At 49.2% G+C, this 16,557-nt stretch overlaps 1 protein-coding gene across 1 annotated transcript in view; it reads left to right on the top strand.

Annotated features, from left to right (window-relative positions):
• Window positions 1–16,557, top strand: part of frmd4a (FERM domain containing 4A) — a 128,898-nt gene that overhangs the window by 107,769 nt on the left and 4,572 nt on the right. The window contains 5 exon segments of the mRNA XM_033040192.1: window positions 291–347; window positions 1,833–2,073; window positions 2,917–3,093; window positions 5,844–6,718; window positions 15,410–15,506. Coding sequence (XP_032896083.1) covers window positions 291–347; window positions 1,833–2,073; window positions 2,917–3,093; window positions 5,844–6,718; window positions 15,410–15,506 — 1,447 coding nt within the window.

Below are 16,557 nucleotides of genomic sequence, written 5' to 3'. Positions count from 1 at the left end.
AGCTCATTCCACCCATATGGGTGCTGTCTGTACGGAGTTTGCACGTTCTCCCCGTGACCTGCGTGGGTTTTCTCCAGGTGCTCCGGTTTCCTCCCACACTCCAAAGTCGTGCAGGTCTGTAGCTTAATTGGCCCCGGTAAAATTATAAAATGTCTCTAGTGTGTGTAGGATAGCGTTAGTGTGCGGGGATCGTTGGTCGGCGCGGACTCGATGGGCCGAAGGGCCTGTTTCTGTGCTGTATCTTTAAACAAACTAAACCAATGATGACATTTTCGATGGTCTCTCCACAGAGGCAAACATCGGCTCAGAGGACAGCTCGCTGTCAGATGCCCTCACATTAGACGATGGTGAGTACAGCATTAACTCACAGACAGACGTCTCTCTCCATGGTGGAATATACAATAGACAATAGACAACAGGGGCAGGAGTAGGCCATTCGGCCCTTCGAGCCTGCACCACCATTCAATGTGATCATGGCTGATCATCCCCAATCAGTTCCCCGTTCCTGCCTTCTCCCCATATCCCCTGACTCCGCTATCTTTAAGAGCCCTATCTAGCTCTTTCTTGAAAATATCCAGAGAACCTGCCTCCACCGCCCTCTGAGGCAGAGAATTCCACAGACTCGCCACTCTCTGTGTGAAAAAAGAGTTTTCTCGTCTCCATTCTAAATGGCCAACCCCTTATTCTCAAACTGTGGCCCCTGGTTCTGGTTGTCACAGTTGAAGAATAAGCGGTCGGCCATTTAGGACTGAGGTGAGGAAAAACCTTTTCACCCAGAGAGTTGTGAATCTGTGGAATTCTCTGCCACAGAAGGCAGTGGAGGCCAATTCACTGGATGTTTTCAAGAGAGTTTCAAGAGAGATTCAAGGGATATGGGGAGAAAGCAGGAACGGGGTACTGATTGGGGATGATCAGCCATGAATGGCGGTGCTGGCTCTAAGGGCCGTATAGCCTACTCCTGCACCTATTCTCTATGTATCTAAGACAGACTACACACATAGTCCTCCTGATCTGCTGATCTGTCAGTCATGTTGTATATCTGTCTGCTTGCAATGTTCGCCCCAGAAACCATCATCAACTTTTTCTTGTAGGTAGCCACAAAGTGCTGGAGGAACTCAGCGGGACAGGCAGCATCTCTGGAGAAAAGGAATGGGTGACGTTTCAGGTCGAGACCCTTCTGGGGGGGGCATCCAGAGATTCTGCCTGTCCCACTGAGTTACTCCAGCATTTTGTGTCTATCTTCGGTGGGAACCAGCGTCTGCAGTTCCTTCCCACGCTGGATAAAATACCAGGATGTTGCCAGGACTTGAGGGTGTGAGCTACAGGGAGAGGTTGAGTAGGCTGGGTCTCTATTCCATGGAGCGCAGGAGGATGAGGGGTGATCGTATAGAGGTGTACAAAATCATGAGAGGAATAGATCGGGTAGATGCACAGAGTCTCTTGCCCAGAGTAGGGGAATCGAGGACCAGAGGACATGGGTTCAAGGTGAAGGGGAAAAGATTTAATAGGTAACTTTTTCACCCAAAGGGTGGTGGGTGTATGGAACGAGCTGCCGTAGTAGGTAATAGAGGCTGGGACTATCCCAACATTAAAAAAACACTTAGACAGGTACATGGATAGGACAGGTGTGGAGGGATATGGGCCAAACGCAGGCAGGTGGGACTAGTGTATGTTGGTCGGTGTGGGTGACTTGGGCTGAAGGGCCTGTTTCCATGCTGTATCACTCTATGACTGGTGTAGAGGGGATAGGATGGCCGGTGGGCGAGTCGGGCTGAAGGGCCTGTTTCCACGCTGTATCGCTCTATGACTCTCGTGCGCTTGTCTTTCTGCAGAGGACTGTCAGGTGTCGGGGGTCTTGTCTCCCGTGCAGTCTCCACACAAAGCCCTCCCCCCCCGGCCCCCGTCCCACCAACGGCCGGTGCCCCCCCAGTCACTAGACGGCCTGCGGCAGCTCCACCACCACCACCAGGCCGACTACGACCGCTCGCCCATCAAACCCAAGATGTGGAAGGAGTCGTCACTGGACGAACCGTACGAGAAGGTGAAGAAACGGAGCTCCCACAGTCACTCCAGGTCAGTGGAGCGGAGACTCACGTACGCTCATTGTTCACACGCAGCGGGTAGAGCTGCTGCCTCATAGCGCCAGAGACCCGCGTTCCATCCTGACCACGAACTACGCTGTCTGTACGGAGTTTGCACGTTCTCCCCGTGACCTGCGCGGGTTTTCTCCGGGCGCTCCGGTTTCCTCCCACACTCCAAAGACGTGCAGGTTTGTAGGTTAATTCACTTAGAATAACCAAGAATATATCTGTCTCTACCTTAAAAATACCCACTGACTTGTGGCCTCCACAGCCGTCTGTGGCAATGAATCCCACAGATTCACCACCCTCTGGCTAAAGAAATTCCTCCTCATCTCCTTCCTAAAGGAACGTCCTTTAATTCTGAGGCTGTGAGGCAGCGATTCTACCAGCTGCTCCAATGTGCCACCCTCTGAGGTGAATTGATTGATTGATCAATCGATTGGTTTATTGATTTATCGATCGATCGGTTTATTGATTTGATCTATTGATCGATCGGTTTATTGATTTATTTATCTAACGATCGAATGGTTGATTGATGGGCTGATTGATTGATGGGCTGGTTGGTCGGATGGATGGATGGATGGATGGATGGATGGATGGATGGATGGATGGATGGAGGAGGGATGGATGGAGGAGGGATGGATGGATGGATGGATGGATGGATGGATGGATGGATGGATGGATGGATGGATGGATGGATGGATGGATGGATGGATGGATGGTCGGATGGATGGATGGATGGATGGACGGATGGATGGATGGAGAAATCAGCCGTCGGTGACACATTGGCCTGGCGGTGTGTGGTTGAATAATCGGCGTTGTTTGTGTTCTTCAGCCTGGCCAGTGGACTCGCTCGCTTTCCCAGCGTAGGGAGCTGTGCGGAGACGGGGGCCGGAGGGTCACTACAGAGCAGTCCTGTCCGAGGAGGTCGGCACTGGAACTGTGCACAGGCCAGCATGCCGTCCACGCCCGACCTCCGTGTTCGCAGCCCGCCCTCCATGCACTCTGCACGGTAAGTGACCCCCACAATTGTTCAAATGTTGATGCTGCTTGAAATCAAAGCTGGAGTAACTCAGCGGGTCAGGCAGCATCTGTGGAGAACATGGATAGGTGACGTTTCACAGAGTGCTGGAGTAACTCAGCGGGTCGGGCAGCATCTGTGGAGAACATGGATAGGTGACGTTTCACAGGGAGATAGACTCTCAGTCTGAAGAAGGGTCTCGACTCGAGACGTCACCTATCCATGTTCTCCACAGATGCTGCCAGATCCACGGACTTACTCCATTCTGTGTGTATATTCTGCAAAATAGATGAGTTCAGTCTAGTTTATTGTCCCGTGTACCGAGGTACAGTGAAAAGATTTTGTTGCGTGCTAACCAGTCAGCGGAAAGACAATACATGATTACAATCGAGCCGTCCACAGTGTACAGATACAGGATAAAGGGAATTACGTTTAGTGCAAGGTAAAGCCAGTAAAGTCCGATCAAAGATAGTCCGAGGGTCACCAATGAAGTAGATGGTACTGCTCTGTGGTTGTATTCAAGATTCAAGAGAGTTTATTGTTATGAGTCGCAGATAGGACAATGAAATTCTTGCTTTGCTTCAGCACAACAGAATATAGTAGGCATGAATACAGAACAGATGAACGTGTCCATATACCATAATATAAATATACACACATGAATAAATAAACTGATAAAGTGCAAATAACAGAAAGTGGTTATTAATAATCAGAGTTTTGTCCGAGCCAGGTTTAATAGCCTGATGGCTGTGGGGAAGCAGCTATTCCTGAACCTGGTTGTTGCAGTCTTCAGGCTCCTGTACCTTCTACCTGAAGGTAGCAGGGAGATGAGTGTGTGGCCAGGATGGTGTGGGTCTTTGATGATACTGCCAGCCTTTTTGAGGCAGCGACTGCGATAAATCCCCTCGATGGAAGGAAGGTCAGAGCCGATGATGGACTGGGCAGTGTTTACTACTTTTTGCAGTCTTTTCCTCTCCAGGGCGCTCAAGTTGCCGAACCAAGCCACGATGCAACCGGTCAGCATGCTCTCGACTGTGCACCTGTAGAAGTTAGAGAGAGTCTTCCTTGACAAACCGACTCTCCGTAATCTTCTCAATAATAGCCTGATGGCTGTGGGGAAGTAGCTATTCCTGAACCTGGACGTTGCAGTCTTCAGGCTCCTGTACCTTCTACCTGAAGGTAGCGGGGAGATGAGTGTGTGGCCAGGATGGTGTGGGTCTTTGATGATGCTGCCAGCCTGGTTTAGTTGCCTGAATATTTATCTTAGACACTGAACAAAAATAATCACTGAATGTAGGGGGCATCAAAGGTTATGGGGAGAAGGCAGGAGAATGGGGTTGAGAGATGGAGATAGATTAGCCATGGTTGAACGGTGGAGTAGACTTGATGGGCCGAATGGCCTAATTCTGCTCCTATCACTTATGGTCATATTTATCTTGGAAACTGAATAAAAATACTGGAAATCCAAAATGTAAAGAGGAAACTGTAAAAATACACGCTGAACCGATCTTGGGTGATTTTAAATGTATTATTTTTTAAAATGTTATTGATCTTTATTTAGTTCAATATTATATCTGTGTTTATAGACCTGCATCGCCGCTGTAAGTAATGATTGAATGAATGAATAAGTTTATTGGCCAAATATTCACATACAAGGAATTTGTCTTGGTGCTCCGCCCGCTAGTAAGAAATGGGTCAACGAATTGCCGTCAGGAATTTGTCCCGTATTTTGACCTTTTGTCCCTTATTTGGGAGTGAGAAAATTGGCCACCCTAGCTGTGCTCTAGTTTATGAAAGAGTGGGAGCCTAGTATCTGGAAGGGCCGTTCAGAAGGCTGGTAGGGGATGGGGGGAGGTGTGAGAGGGGAGGGGAGGAAGGTGTGAGAGGGGAGAAGGTGTGAGGGTCTCTCGGTCGCATTGCTACCGTAGGTAGACAAAAGTCCTGGGATGTCAGGACTTTCATATGAAGAAAGACTGGATAGACTCGGCTTGTACTCGCTAGAATTTAGAAGATTGAGGGGGGATCTTATTGAAACTTACAAAATTCTTAAGGGGTTGGACAGGCTAGATGCAGGAAGATTGTTCCCGATGTTGGGGAAGTCCAGAACAAGGGGTCACAGTTTAAGGATAAGGGGGAAATCATTTAGGACCGAGATGAGAAAAACATTTTTCACACAGAGAGTGGTGAATCTGTGGAATTCTCTGCCACAGAAGGTAGTTGAGGCCACAGTTCATTGGCTATATTTAAGAGGGAGTTAGATGTGGCCCTTGTGGCTAAAGGGATCAGGGGGTATGGAGAGAAGGCAGGGATGGGATACTGAGTTGGATGATCAGCCATGATCATATCGAATGGCGGTGCAGGCTCGAAGGGCCGAATGGCCTCTACTCCTGCACCTAATTTCTATGTAAAAGTGCTGGAGAAACTCAGCGGGTGCAGCAGCAACTCTGGAAGGAAGGAAATAGGCAACGTTTCGGGCCGAAACCCTTCTGGAAATAGGCAAAGTTTCGGGTCGAAACCCTTCTGGAAATAGGCAACGTTTCGGGCCGAAACCCTTCTGGAAATAGGCAACGTTTCAGGCCGAAACCCTTCCGGGTTTCGGCCTGAAACGTTGCCTATTTCCTTCACCCCATAGATGCTGCTGCACCCGCTGAGTTTCTCCAGCACTTTTGTCTACCTTCGATTCTCCAGCATCTGCACAGTTCCTTGTTAAACGCGTGCTAACGCGTTGTTTGTCGTTGCAGGTCGGTGGACATCAGCCCGTCGCGGTTGCACAGCCTGTCGCAGCATTTCCGCCACCGCAGCTCCAGCCTGGAGTCGCAGGGCAAGCTGGCGGTGAGCAGCGGTAACGAGCCGGGCAGCCCGCCGGGCTTCTACACGCCGGGGACCCGCAGCAGCAACGGCTCGGACCCGCTGGACGACTGCTCGTCCTGCACCAGCCACTCCAGCTCGGAGCAGTACTACCCGGCGCACAACTACCGCACGCTGGCCGAGGACTCCCCCTCCAAGGCCCGCGAGAGGCAGCGGCAGAGGCACCGGTCGGCCGGCAACCTGGGCTCCACCAACTCGGGGAGCATGCCCAACCTGGCGGGCAAGGGCGGCGGCGGCGGGAGCGTGGGCAACGGCGGCGTGTACCTCCACAGCCAGAGCCAGCCCTCGTCGCAGTACCGCATCAAGGAGTACCCGCTGTACGTGGAGGGCAGCCCCACCCCCGTGGTGGTCCGCAGCTTGGAGAACGACCAGGAGGGTCACTACAGCGTCAAGGCCCAGTTCAAGACCTCCAGCTCCTACACGGCCGGGGGGATCTACAAGGACTCGTGGCGCGGCGACGAGACCGACGGCCTGAAGATCATGCCCTCCCGCTCCCAGATTGTACGGACTCCCACCCTGGCCAAGGAGCAGGCGGAGAGAGGCACAAACAGGACTGCCCTGTCTGACGAGCTGCGGCTCTGGTACGAGAGGTCCTCAGCCACCCTGAGGGAGCACCACAGACTCTCGCACTCCAGCTCCGACTCATCCGATCGCAGCTCACCCTACCCCCCACCACCCAGTCTACACACGGCCCACGGCAAACTGTCCCGGCCACCACAGTCCCCCAAACCAACACTGGCTGTCCCAGGTAAGTCACGCACACCTGCACACTGCACTCTGCTGGACTTTAGCTCACTATAGTTTAGTTCATTTTAGTTTAGTTTAAAACTTAATTTACAAATCCCTCACTTTATGTTGAAGAAAGAACTGCAGATGCTGGAAAAATCGTAGGTAGACAAAAATGCTGGAGTAACTCAGCGGGTGAGGCAGCATCTATGGAGCGAAGGAATAGGTGACGTTTCGGGTCGAGACCCGGAAGGGTCTCGACCCGAAACGTCGCCTATTCCTTCGTTCCATAGATGCTTCCCAGGTCTCGACCTGAAACGTCGCCTATTCCTTCGTTGCATAGATGCTTTCCAGGTCTTGACCTGAAACGTCACCTATACCTTCTTCAGACTGATGTGGGGTGGGGGGGGGGTGGAAGAAGAAAGGAAGAGGCGGAGACAGTGGGCTGTGGGGAGAGCTGGGAAGGGGAGGGGAAGGAGGGAGAAAGCAGGGACTACCTGAAATTGGAGAAGTCAATGTTCATACCGCTGGGGTGTAAACTGCCCAAGCGAAATATGAGGTGCTGCTCCTCTATTTTGCAGTGGGACTCACTCAGGAGGCCCAGGACAGAAAGGTCGGATTGGGAATGGGAGGGGGAGTTGAAGTGCTGAGCCACCGGGAGATCAGGTTGGTTATCGCGGACCGTGCGGAGGTGTTGGGCGAAGCGATCGCCAAGCCTGCGCTCGGTCCCACTGATGTAGAGCAGCTGACACCTAGAGCAGCGGATGCAATAGATGAGGTTGGAGGAGGTTCAGGTAATTCAAGAGTTCTCCCGAGTTTCCCCTGATTCGAACTGGGAGAATTACGGTAATGGCCGCTCGTAGGTACTCGGGGCTCACGTGGACATTTTTCAACATGTTGAAAAATCTTCACGAGCCTTCCCGAGCTTACCGCGTTTCCCGAGCACCTGCCGTTAGCGTTACGAGCCGCTAAGAGACGTCCCCGAGCTCCGACGTACCCGCTACGTACATTCTACGTGCTTACCACGAGTTTGATTTTTTTTTAAACTCGAGAGAGCTCTTGGGTAAATTCGTACAGTGGGACAGGGCCTTTACTTTAGCTAACTTTAATACATTTACTTTACATTAGTTTAGTTTACCTGCGTTTATTTTAGGTTAATTTACTTTAATTGTCTTTAGTTTAGAGATACAGCGCGGAAACAGGCCCTTCGGCCCATCGAGTCCGTGCTGACCAGCGATCCCCGCACACTAACCCTATCCTACACACACTGGGGCAATTTACAGTATGTAGGAAGGAACTGCAGATGTAGGTTTACATCGAAGATAGACACAAAAATCTGGAGTAACTCAGCGGGACAGGCAGCATCTCTGGAGAGAAGGAATGGGTGACTGAACGTCCAACTGAAGAAGGGTCTCGACCCGAAGCGTCACCCATTCCTTCTCTCCAGTGATGCTGCCTGTCCCGCTGAGTTACCCCAGGTATTTGTGTCTGTCTTAGGGACAATTTACAATTTTACCGAAGCCAATTAACCTACAAACCCGCACGTCTTTGGAGTGCGGGAGGAAACCGGAGCACCCGGAGAAAACCCACGCAGGTCACGGGGAGAACGTGCAAACTCCGTACAGACAGCACCCGTGGTCAGGATGGAACCCGGGGCTCTGGCGCTGTGAGGCAGCAGCTCTACCCGCTGCGCCACCGTGACGCCCTTTGTCACAAACCTGAAGCCAGATCTGCTTTGAGTTCAGTCCAGTCTAGTTTATAGGGTGATTTCATGAAAGGTCACTGGAGCGTAAATCCCCACTCACGTGACCGAAAATTTTAACTGGGGGACAAGCGTCACTTCCGGTACATGTTAGTGGATGGGAAAACACGCACTTTCACACCCGTTAAAAACATCGAAAACGGCCCGTTTTTGAGCTGCAATTTACTGAGCCAGTCGGGGTGACCGTGAGGAACAGCTACCTAAATTTACAGTCCAAAAAAAAGATAGAAACTAAGGTAAATACAAGAGGGAGCTGAAGGTGTAAAAAAGGCGGAAGTGCTAGCGGACTTTTTTCGTGGAGATTTAAAGATCCAAAATATGGGGAATTATCGCGTTTGCTCGCTGCATTTCATCAAAAGTGGCATTATTGACTTTATATCTTTATTCATTTGTTATATGAAAAGTATTAAAAGTTAGAAACCCGTCAGTGAAATTGCAAAATCGCCCATGGTTCTCGGGTGGGTTTTAACATGCAAAATGAACACGCTTCTGAAGCTACATTCACCATTTAAATAATCGTTAGCTTGCATCTCAGTAAAATTTATTTCCAAACGCATTGATAGTTTACGATTATTTAAATGGTAAATGGAGCTTCAGAAGTGTGTTCATTTTGCATGTTAAAACCCACCCGAGAACCATGGGCGATTTTGCAATTTTACTGACGGGTTTCTAACTTTTAATACTTTTCATATAACAAATGAATAAAGATAACAAAGTCAATAATGCCACTTTTGATGAAATGCAGCGAGCAAACGCGATAATTCCCCATATTTTGGATCTTTAAATCTCCAAGAAAAAAGTCCGCGAGCACTTCCGCCTTTTTTACACCTTCAGCTCCCTCTTGTATTTACCTTAGTTTCTATCTTTTTTTTGGACTGTAAATTTAGGTAGCTGTTCCTCACGGTCACCCCGACTGGCTCACTTAATTGCAGCTCAAAACCTGGCCGTTTTCGATGTTTTTAACGGGTGTGAAAGTGCGTGTTTTCCCATCCACTAACATGTACCGGCAGTGACGCTTGTCCCCCAGTTAAAATTTTCGGTCACGTGAGTGGGGATTTACGCTCCAGTGACCTTTCGTGAAATCACCCTATTGTCACGAGTACTGAGGTACAGTGGAAAGCTTTTGTTGCGTGCTAACCAGTCAGTGGAAAGACAATACATGATTACAATCGAGCCGTCCACGGTGTACAGATACAGGATAAAGGGAATAACCTGAATAACATTTAGTGCAAGAAAAAGTGTAGCAAAGTCCGATGAAAGATAGCCTGAGTGCCTCCAATGAAGTAGATAGTAGCTCAGGCCTGCCCTCGAGTCTGAAGAATAGTCCACTCCTTTTCTCCGGAGATGCTGCTTGACCCGCTGAGTCACTCTAGATTTTTGTGACTATCTTTGCATCTGCAGTTCCTTCCTGCTACACGCAGTCTCTCTAGTCTCAACCTTACCAATATTTGGTGACTGCTCTGTACTGCAGGGGTGGGCAACCGTGTTCTACATCGGGGTCGGGACGCATGTCTGTGTGCGGATGGCGGACCACATCTATCACGTGTACACACGGATCCCGCCCCAGATGGCAGGCATCAAATCACGTGCTCACAGAAGGTGGACAAAAATGCTGAAGAAACTCAAGTCAAGTCAAGTCACTTTTATTTCTATAGAAACATAGACAATAGGTGCAGGAGGAGGCCATTCGGCCCTTCGAGCCTGCACCGCCATTCAATGTGATCATGGCTGATCATCCAACTCAGTATCCTGTACCTGCCTTCTCTCCATACCCCCTGATCCCTTTAGCCACAAGGGCCACATCTAACTCCCTCTTAAATATAGCCAATGAACTGTGGCCTCAACTACCTTCTGCGGCAGAGAATTCCACAGATTCACCACTGTCTGTGTGAAAAATGTTTTCCTCATCTCGGTCCTAAAAGATTTCCCCCTTATCCTTAAACTGTGACCCCTAGTTCTAGACTTCCCCAACATCGGGAACAATCTTCCTGCATCTAGCCTGTCCAACCCCTTAAGAATTTTGTAAGTTTCTATAAGATCCCCCCTCAATCTTCTAAATTCTAGCGAGTACAAGCCGAGTCTATCCAGTCTTTCTTCATATGAAAGTCCTGACATCCCAGGAATCAGTCTGGTGAACCTTCTCTGTACTCCCTCTATGGCACATTTAAAAACCAACTCTCGTTGACCAAAGTGCTTTACATTGGTGGAGGTACTAACGTCATACAACATTGGTTTATAGATTAAATACAAACATCACTACATACATATAGCCCTCCCTCAGAGGACGTCATGAAAGGTTTGGGAGTAGAGATGAGTTTTAAGTCTCGACTTAAAGGAGTCGATGGAGGGGGCAGTTCTGATGGCAGCCTCATGCAATCTGTGCATGTCTCACCCGCTGAGTTTCTCCAGCATTTTTGTCTCCCTTGGATTTTTCCAGCATCTGCAGTTCTTTCTTAAACATAAGGAGCAAGGTTTTCTCAAGGTCCCTGAGAGGGGAAGGCAGTGAACAGAGGAGTTTTTAATCAATTCTTGACGGCAAGACAAGAAATAACAATAAGCGGCAGCTCAGACAATTGGGTTTTCCCCTGAACCGATGCTGTGGAACCGAGAAAAGGCCTGTTTCCCTGCACTGTGCTGTTCTATGTTTAGTTTAGTTTAGAGATACAGCACGGATACAGGCCCTTCGGCCCACCGAGTCCATGCCGACCATCGCTCACCCGTTCACACACTCGTTCCATGTTATCCCACATTCCCATCCACTCCCTACACACTAGGGGGCAATTTACAGAGGGGCCGATTAACCTACAAACCCGCACGTCTTTGGGATGTGGGAGGAAACCGGAGCACCCGGAGCAAACCCACGCAGGTCACGGGAAGAACGTGCAAACTCCACACACACACACATATATACACACACGCACACACACACACACATATATGTAGACACACGCACACACACACACACACACATACACATATATATAGACACACACACAGACACACATATATATAGACACACGCACGCACACACACACACACACACACATATATACACACACACACACACACACACATATATGTAGACACGCACACACAGACACACACACACACACACATATATATAGACACACACACACACATATATATAGACACACACACATATATACACACACACACATATATAGATACACTCACACACACACACACATATATACACACAGACACACACACACACACACAGACACACATATATATAGACACATGCACACGCACGCACACACACACACACACACACACATATATACACACACACACCCACACACACACAGACAGCACCCGGGGTCAGGATCGAACCTGTGTTCCTGGCGCGGTGAGGCAGCAGTACTACCCGCTGCACGACTTGGCCCACTCATCTCCTTTAACCTTTGAATTCTCTCAATCACCCACCACATGGAATACTTGTTGGAAATGAGCAGAGAAGGCCTCGGTTTAACAATTGTCGACCAGAATCTTAAATACAAAACGTTATCTCAGGGATATAATTAGATTTGGCAGAGCAAGTTATATTTGTTGAGTTCAAACAATGTTAACATAGAAACATAGAAAATAGGTGCAGGAGGAGGACGTTCAGCCCTTCGAGCCAGCACCGCCATTCATTGTGATCATGGCTGATCGTCCCCAATCAATAACCCGTGCCTGCCTTCTCCCCATATCCCTTGACTCCACTAGCCCCTAGAGCTCTATCTAACTCTCTCTTAAATCCATCCAGTGACTTGGCCTCCACTGCCCTCTGTGGCAGGGAATTCCACAAATTCACAACTCTCTGGGTGAAAAAGTTTTGCCCTCCCCTTTATTCTAAGACTGTGGCCCCTAGTTCTGGACTCGCCCAACATTGGGAACATTTTTCCTGCATCTAGCTTGTCCATTCCTTTAATAATTTTATATGTTTCTATAAGATATCCCCTCATCCTTCTAAACTCCAGTGAACACAAGCCCATAGAATAGAATCATAGAGTCATACAGCGTGGAAACAGGCCCTTCGGCCCAACTAGCCCATACTGTCCCAGCTACACTAGTCCCACCTGCCTGTGTTTGGTCCATATCCCTCCAATCCTGTCCGATCCATGTACCTGTCTAACTGCTTCTTTAAACATTGGGATAGTCCCAGCCTCAACTACCTCCTCCGGCAGCTCGTTCCATACACCCACCACCCTCTGTGTGAAAAAGTTACCCCTTGGATTCCTATTAAATCTTTTCCCCTTCACCTTGAACCTATGTCCTCAGGTCCTCGATTCCCCTACTCTGGGCAAGAGACTCTGTGCGTCTACCCGATCTATTCCCCTCATGATTTTGTACACCTCTATAAGATCACCCCTCATCCTCCTGCGCTCCATGGAATAGAGACCCAGCCTGCTCAACCTCTCCCTGTAGCTCACACCCTCTAGTCCTGGCAACATCCTGGTAAATCTTCTCTGTACCCTTGAGATTCCTTCTCTCCAGAGATGCTGCCTGTCCCGCTAGTTACTCCAGCACTTTGTGATTATATCTTCAGTTTAAACCAGCATCTGCAGTTCCTTCCTGCGCATTTCTCTGTTCCCATCCCAGCTTGACAACACGAGTCCTTTGTTAACTTAAGACAAACAGACAATAGGTGCAGGAGTAGGCCATTCAGCCCTTCAAGCCAGCACCACTATTCAATGTGATCATGGCTGATCGTCCCCAATCAGTACCCCGTTCCTGCCTTCTCCCCATATCTCCTGACTCCGCTATCTTTAAGAGCCCTATCTAGCTCTCTCTTGAAAGTATCCAGAGAACCGGCCTCCACCGCCCTTTGAGGCAGAGAATTCCACAGACTCACAACTCTCTGTGTGAAAAAGTGTTTCCTCGTCTCCGTCCTAAATGGCTTACCCCTTATTCTTAAACTGTGGCCCCTGGTTCTGGACTCCCCCAACATCGGGAACATGTTTCCTGCCTCTAGCGTGTCCAAACCCTTAATAATCTTATATGTTTCAATGAGATAACCTCTCATCCTTCTAAACTCCAGAGTGGACTCAATCTACTCTGGCGGTTTTCAACGTTGTCATATGAGGCGGGGTCAGAGGGGGGGCCACACAACTTTACACAACTCTCTTGGTTTCATTGTGTAGGAAGGAGCTGCAGAAGCTGGATAGACACAAACATGCTGGAGTAACTCAGCGGGTCAGGCAGCATCTGTGAATAGGTGACGTTTCGGGTCGAGACCCTTGTCCAGACTGAGAGTCCGTCTGAGGAATGATTCCGTTGGAATGTAGTCACAAGAGAATGTTGTCTTTGTGAAGAATGGAGGGAAGTGGTTCAGGGCACTTGTAGACTATTGGAATATAAACGTACAGTGCGGGAAATCAAAGCCAGGTGGGAAGGAATGTCGGGAAGAGTGTACAATGCTGACGGGATGGGCCGGAGGCATCAGACACTCCGTCTGACCCCAGCGTTGAGTTCAGACCCAAACAACAATGGGCCTGACTTTGGAAAAGCATTCCTGCCAAACGCCAGCCAAGTGACTTCTATTGTGGGGCTGATCCTAAATATAACCGGTGAGTCAGGCTTTCTCAGAAGTCATGTGTAGGAAGGAACTGCAGATGCTGGATAAAACCGAAGGTTGACATAAAATGCTGGAGTAACTCAGCGGGTGAGACCATCTCTGGAGAGAAGGAATGGGTGAAATTTCGGGTCGAGACCCTACTTCAGACCGAAGTCTGAGTTCAATCTGAAGATGGCTCTTGGCCCGAAACGTCACCCATTCCTTCTCTCCACAGATGCTGCCTGACCCGCTGAGTTACTCCAGCACTCTGTGAAACGTCACCTATCCATGTTCTCCACAGATGCTGCCTGGCCCGCTGAGTTATGGTGCAGCAGCATCTATGGAGCGAAGGAAATAGGCAACGTTTCGGGCCGAAACCCTTCTGGAAATAGGCAACGTTTCGGGCCGAAACCCAGAAGGGTTTCGACCCGAAACGTTGCCTATTTCCTTAGCTCCATAGATGCTGCTGCACCTGCTGAGTTACTCCAGCACTCTGTGAAACGTCACCTATCCATGTTCTCCACAGATGCTGCCTGACCCGCTGAGTTACTCCAGCACTCTGTGAAACGTCACCTATCCATGTTCTCCACAGATGCTGCCTGACCCGCTGAGTTACTCCAGCACTCTGTGAAACGTCACCTATCCATGTTCTCCACAGATGCTGCCTGACCCGCTGACTCCTGCTTTTTGTGTCTATCTTCGGGTTAAACCAGCAGCTGCAGTTCCTTCCTTATAGAATCTTATAGAGACATATAAAATTATAAAAGGACTGGTCAAGCTAGATGCAGGAAAAATGTTCCCAATGTTGGGCGAGTCCAGAACTGGGGGCCACAGTCTTAGAATAAAGGGGAGGCAATTTAAGACTGTGAGAAAACACTTTTTCACCCAGAGTTGTGAATTTGTGGAATTCCCTGCCACAGAGGGCAGTGGAGGCCATATCACTGGATGGATTTAAGAGAGAGTTAGATAGAGCTCTAGGGGCTAGTGGAGTCAAGGGATATGGGGAGAAGGCAGGCACGGGTTATTGATTGGGGACGATCAGCCATGATCACAATGAATGGCGGTGCTGGCTCGAAGGGCCGAATGGCCTCCTCCTGCACCTATTGTCTATGTTTCTTTGTTTCCTCCACACGATAAGGGAATAACGTTTAGTGCAAGGTAAAGCCAGCAAAGTCCGATCAAGAATTAGTCGTATAGTAGTTCAGGACCGCGACAAGCGTTGTATGTGGGGATCTGAACGCAGGAACGGGGTACTGATTGTGGATGATCAGCCACAATCACAGTGAATGGCGGTGCTGGCTGGAAGGGCCGAATGGCCTACTCCTGCACCTATTGTCTATGTTTCTAACTGTGCCTGATCCCCGTGGTGTGGTTTGTTTTCTCTCGAGCAGCCTCCCCTCTCAGCCAGAGGAGCACAAAGCAGCCGGCGGAGATATCCATCCCCTCCCCGTCCAACAGCCCGCAACACATCGACAGCTGGCATAGCGGGTGAGTCACAGTCTCTCTGTCTGCCCTCCTTACTCGCTGACTCCCTGCACGCTGAGTGCTTCAGTCTTGTTGAGTTACACTTGCTTTCGTTCAGGAATAATTACTTCCCCACAGCCATCAGGCTATTAAACTCGGCTCGGACAAAACTCTGAACATTAATAGCCCATTATCTGTTTATTTGCACTTCATCAGTTTATTTATTCATGTGTGTATATATTTATAGTATGGTATATGGACACACTGATCTGTTCTGTATTCATGCTTACTATGTTCTGTTGTGCTGAAGCAAAGCAAGAATTTCATTGTCGTATCAGGGACACATGACAATAAACTCTCTTGAATCTTGAACCTCCCCCTGGTTGATGAGAGTCGAGAGAGTTTTATTGTCATGTGTCACAGATACGACAATGAAATTCTTCAGGGCCAGTCGCACTTTCACGACCTAATTCACCACCTCTGCCGAGTTTGCCCTTGACCCGTACTCGCAGCATGGTCGTCACGAGGTCGTAGGTAGGTCGTAGAGGTCGTGATGCTAGTCGTAGGTACTCGTGGCATCAAGTAGGTCGGGGGCGTTTTCCTAGCCCGATGAAAAATGTCCACAAATAAAAAAGGTGGTGAATTAGGTTGTGAAAGTGGGACAGGCCCTTGGCTTGCTGCAGCACAACACAATATGTAAACATGTATACATAATACAATATGACAAACAGGAGAAAAGAATAGTTCAGAGTGTATATGTACACATATAACATGCCCATATATACACATACACAATACATATACACACATACACACTCACACGCACATAAGTACGCAAAAAACAACAATAATAGTCTCTGTAGTTCGCAGCTTATTTGCAGGTTGTGGAGTTCAAGAGCCTGATGGTTGTTGGGAAGAAGCTGTTCTTGAACCTGGAGGTCACGGTTTTCAGGCTCCTGTACCTTCTTCCCCACGGTAGCAGCGAGATGAGAACGTGGCCAGGGTGGTGTGGGTCTCTGATGATGCTGGCTGCCTTTTTGAGGCAGCGCCTCCTGTAGATCCCTTCGATGGTGGG

This window comes from Amblyraja radiata, chromosome 21, assembly GCF_010909765.2.
Source record: "Amblyraja radiata isolate CabotCenter1 chromosome 21, sAmbRad1.1.pri, whole genome shotgun sequence".
In the NCBI taxonomy this organism is placed as follows: Eukaryota; Metazoa; Chordata; class Chondrichthyes; order Rajiformes; family Rajidae; genus Amblyraja; species Amblyraja radiata.
This window is presented reverse-complemented; position numbering and strand designations above follow the sequence as displayed.